The following is a 4,373-nucleotide window of genomic DNA, read 5'->3' as shown; positions in this document are numbered from 1 at the left end:
CCCCCAACCTGGCCTTCCAGGCCCCCCCAACTTGTCTTCCTAGCCCCTCTAACCTGGCCCTCCAGACCCCCCAACCTGGCTCCCTGAGCACTCAGACTCAAACTGACCCCTTACGACCTCTCCTCTTTATCTAGTTCAGGCTCTGTCACAGTAGTCAAGGGTCCCATCTATCTTGGTAGAGCCAGTACTAAGCATGGCCCCTTGCACACAGTAGGTGCTTAATAAATGCATCTTGAATGAATGAATGGATGAGAGCAGTCAAAGCTGAAGAGTACCCTTAGAACAGAGAATGTTAGGGCTGGGAGGGGCCTTAGAGATCACCCCCCTCCCCCCATGCACCCCATCTCCATTTTACAGAGGCAAAAGCAGGGCTGTGTTTTCCCCTGGGTCCCAGGGGGTGACTGGGGTCTCTCCCTGGGCCCCTGGCAGGTGACGCAGCAATGGTGCCCTCAGCGCCCCATGAGATGGAGGGGGAGGAAGGAGGGGGAGCAGCTGCTCCAACCTTGGCCCATCGGCCAGGTCTGGAAAGCTCCAGCCTGACCTGGCCACCAGCTGCTCATTTCTGAGCCTCAGGCAGCAGTAAATCTTTAACCCCTCCTGACCCTTCCTGGGGGGTGGGGTGGGGGGCAGCCCAGCTGCCTTGGGGGGAAGGGCATTGAAGGCCAAGGCACCTGCTGTGGGTGGGGGGAGAGCTTGTGGATCTGGAGTCCGATTTCTGCCTGTCCTTCGGTGGCAGCCCCTCTGCCTCGAGGCCTCAGCCTTCTCATGGGTAAAGTAAGCAAGCAGGACGTGGGGGCCACTGGAAATCTAGACCATGTGATGACCGGTCACCGAGGCCTGGGGGCGTGCCCTTGGCCGGCCAAAGAGAGGCCCATCGTTGGCATGCGTGGCCTCCCTCTTCAGTTAGCTGAGGAAGGGCCCTGACCTTGGGGACCCCATCTTCTCTTCATCCTGGGGCCCTCAGGGGGCTCCTATAGAGGCCTCCTCAGACTGAGTTCTCCGAGTCTCATCGAGTGATTCCCTGGACATACAGGGGGTCAGCAAAGGGCCCAGCTGAAGCCTGGAGCTCATACCACAAGGCTGGGGGTCTGAGGACGCTGGCGTGCCTCTCACAGTGCAGACGGGCTCTCTGCATGGAGATACGCCCAGTAGGGGTGGCGGGGTTCTGCTGACTGCCCCAAACACCCTGGCAGAGGAGGAGTCATCATTTTAGATGGGGACATCGAGGCAAAAAGTCATTCAAAGTCACCTGGCTCGAAACTCCCAGACCTGGAACTAGAACCCAAGTCTTCACCGGAGATGACAGGACAACTGAATGGCACAGCACAGTGGGACCTCAGAGAGCAGTTAGTACAGTGCCCTTGTTTTACAGAGGGGGAAACTGAGGCCCAGAGAGGGGAAGTACCTTCACAGTATCCCAGGATCATAGATTTAGAACTGGAAGAGGCCCTAGAACATGGACCATAGAATGTCAGAGCTTCCCAGCTTAGAACCTTAGAGCCTTAGAACAGGGGATGTTAGAGCTGGGAGGAACTTTAGAACAGGGAGTGTCAGAGCTGGAAGGGGCCTTAGAACAGGGGATGTCAGAGCTGGGAGGAGCCTTAGAACAGGGAATGTCAGAGCTGGGAGGGGCCTTAGAACAGGGAACATCAAGGCTGGGAGGGGCCTTAGAACAGGGGATGTCAGAACTGGGAGGGGCCTTAGAACAAGGAGTGTCAGAGTTGGGAGGGGCCTTAGAACAGAGAATGTTAGGCTGGGAGGGCCTTAGAAAAGGGGATGTCAGAGCTGGGAGGGGCCTTAGAACAGGGAGTGTCAGAGTTGGGAGGGGCCTTAGAACTCCCAAGGAGTGTCAGAGTTGGGAGGGGCCTTAGAACAGGGAGTGTCAGAGCTGGGAGGGGCCTTAGAACAGGGACTGTCAGAATTGGGAGGGGCCTTAGAACAGGGGATGTCAGAGCTGGGAGGGGCCTTAGAACAGGGGATGTCAGAGCTGGGAGGGGCCTTAGAACAGGGGATGTCAGAACTGGGAGAGGCCTTAGAACAAGGAGTGTCAGAGTTGGGAGGGGCCTTAGAACAGAGAATGTTAGGCTGGGAGGGCCTTAGAAAAGGGGATGTCAGAGCTGGGAGGGGCCTTAGAACAGGGAGTGTCAGAGTTGGGAGGGGCCTTAGAACAGGGAGTGTCAGAACTGGGAGGGGCCTTAGAACAGGGGATGTCAGAGCTGGGAGGGGCCTTAGAACAGGGGATGTCAGAACTGGGAGGGGCCTTAGAATAGGGAGTGTCAGAGTTGGGAGGGGCCTTAGAACAGGGGATGTCACACCTGGGAGAGACTCAGATACTGTGCAGTCCATGCCTCCCATTCTACAGATTAGGAGGAATGAGGCCCAGAGAGGCCCGTGGTCTCTCCCAAGGCCACACAAATAGTAACCAGCTGAGCCGGGGCATGGACCCAGCCTTCTGACTCCACATCTGATGTTCCCAGGCCCTGGGCCAGTTGTGGGATGTGCCTGGGCTGGCTGTTTTCAGTGGTTGCCAGACCTTCTCTATCAAGGCTGAGTGACCCTGGGGGATGTGGAGGAGGTGTCATGGTCCTCAGGTCCACTGAGGAGTTCACCCTTGAGGACCCAGGTTCTTGGGCCTGTCCAGAGCGAAGGACAAGGGAGGCTAGCTGGTGCCCTTGGCTGGGGCCTCCTGAAGCTGCCTGCCCCAAGCAGGTGCTGCCTGGGGGTTGGTGGCTGGGGGACGAGGCTGCAGTTTGGCCCCAGAGCAGGGCTGGGTGGCAGTGGACCCTACCTCACACCTGCTCCCGCCCGGGGCAGAACCCATGACTCCTTTACTGTTTAATCAGGGGGGAGGGGAGAGGCGGGGCTGCCCGCTCCAGACGTGCTAAAACACTCTGCCTTCGCAGCTTGGCACAGAGGGAGGCAAATTCCACAGGGGCTCCAGAGCTGACCTAGTGAAACCACATCCTTGGCTGCAAGACCCCCAGGCCCCCCAATTCCATTCCTTGAAACAAAGGAAAGCCCTTCCTCTGCGCCCTTATTCTAGAGCAAGACTGAACATCCTAGAAATCCAGGTTCTAAGGTTCCAAGTCCCAGCTCTGCCCTTAATTCACTGTGAGGTTCCTCTGGGCCTCATCTTCTTCATCTGTAAAGTAGGGGTGATGCCACCTGATCTGTCAGACTCACGGTACTGTTATGAGGTTTAAAAGGACGGCGGATGCCCTGCACACATGGGGACGAGGCATCACCAGGCGTCACTGGCGCCTTGGCCTCCGGGCTCCCAAGTCCTGGCTGAGTCCCAGCTCGGTCCTTCCCCAGCTGCAGGGCCCGGGATACAGTCCTTCCTCCCTCAGAGCCCCCAGAGCAGGGGCTTGGTGAAGAATGCAGTCTGCCTCCACTGCTCTGACTCAGCAGCCCCTGGGGATGATGGGAGGAAGGGGATGGCGGTGCCCTTGGGCCAGGGCAGGGGCCTCCAGATCACTCACCAGCTTCCGCAGGGCTCCTTCGTCCAGCCCGGCCAGACCCTCGTCTGCCATCTTACAGCTTCTAAGCTCTGCTCACTCTCAGGGCCGATGGCAGGGGGCAGCTCCGGCCAGTGCCGAGGTCCGGCACTCGGGCCTCCTGGGAGATCCTGCAACAAAGCCCAATTGGGACCATGAGAAAGGGGGACGTGAGGCCGGGGCTGGGTGGCTGCCTGTCCGAGCACAGTCCCGTCCGTCCATCCGTCCGGCTCCAACAGCCTCTGCAAGGACCCTGGTCTCTCTCCTCCAGTCTCCACCAGGCTATACCCAGCGTGATATCATGGAAAGGAAGTAAGAACACCCGAATTCAAGTCCTTCTCTCTTCAATGCTAGAGAGCTAATTTTTCAGAGGCCTTGGATTTCTCATCTGCTCAATGGGGATGGTTGGGCTACCAGCCTCAAAGGCCTTGGTAAGGAACAAATGAGACAGTGTAGAACGTGCTCTGGAAACCTGAGGACGCTGTGCAACCTCTCATCACCATCGTGATCATCTCTGCCCACAGTGCATGGACTCAGGCTCTACCATGACCAGTCCTCATGCCTTTCCTCTTTCAGAGGGGGGCCATCCCAGGGACAGGATCCCCCATTCTGGACCTAACCAAGCACCTGACCAAGAAGGTGTTTCGTTACTCTTCCCTAAATTCACGAAGGAACTAGTGTCCCCAGCTGGCCGTCTGGAGTCAGAGCTCACAAAACGTTTTAGTTGGGAGGGAGCTTAGAACAGGGGATGTCAGAGCTGGGAGGCCCTTAGAACAGGGGATGTCAGAGCTGGGAGGGGCCTTAGAACAGGGGATGTCAGAGCTGGGAGGGGCCTTAGAACAGATGATGTCAGAGCTGGGAGGGGCCTTAGAACAG

General features: G+C 57.9%; 1 protein-coding gene across 6 annotated transcripts in view; it reads right to left on the bottom strand.

Moving 5' to 3' along the window:
- Positions 1 to 4,373, bottom strand: part of SMTN (smoothelin) — a 43,152-nt gene that overhangs the window by 36,163 nt on the left and 2,616 nt on the right. For all 6 annotated transcript variants that reach the window (XM_027863759.1, XM_027863730.1, XM_027863734.1 and 3 more), the window contains exon 2: positions 3,483 to 3,628. In XM_027863759.1, coding sequence (XP_027719560.1) covers positions 3,483 to 3,533 — 51 coding nt within the window. In that variant the 5' untranslated portion in view covers positions 3,534 to 3,628. The remainder of the gene's footprint in view (positions 1 to 3,482; positions 3,629 to 4,373) is intronic.

This window comes from Vombatus ursinus, unplaced genomic scaffold, assembly GCF_900497805.2.
Source record: "Vombatus ursinus unplaced genomic scaffold, bare-nosed wombat genome assembly UNPS02001287.1, whole genome shotgun sequence".
Taxonomy (NCBI): domain Eukaryota; kingdom Metazoa; phylum Chordata; class Mammalia; order Diprotodontia; family Vombatidae; genus Vombatus; species Vombatus ursinus.
The sequence above is the reverse complement of the archived record's forward strand: the minus strand, read 5'-3'. Positions and strand labels throughout refer to the sequence as shown.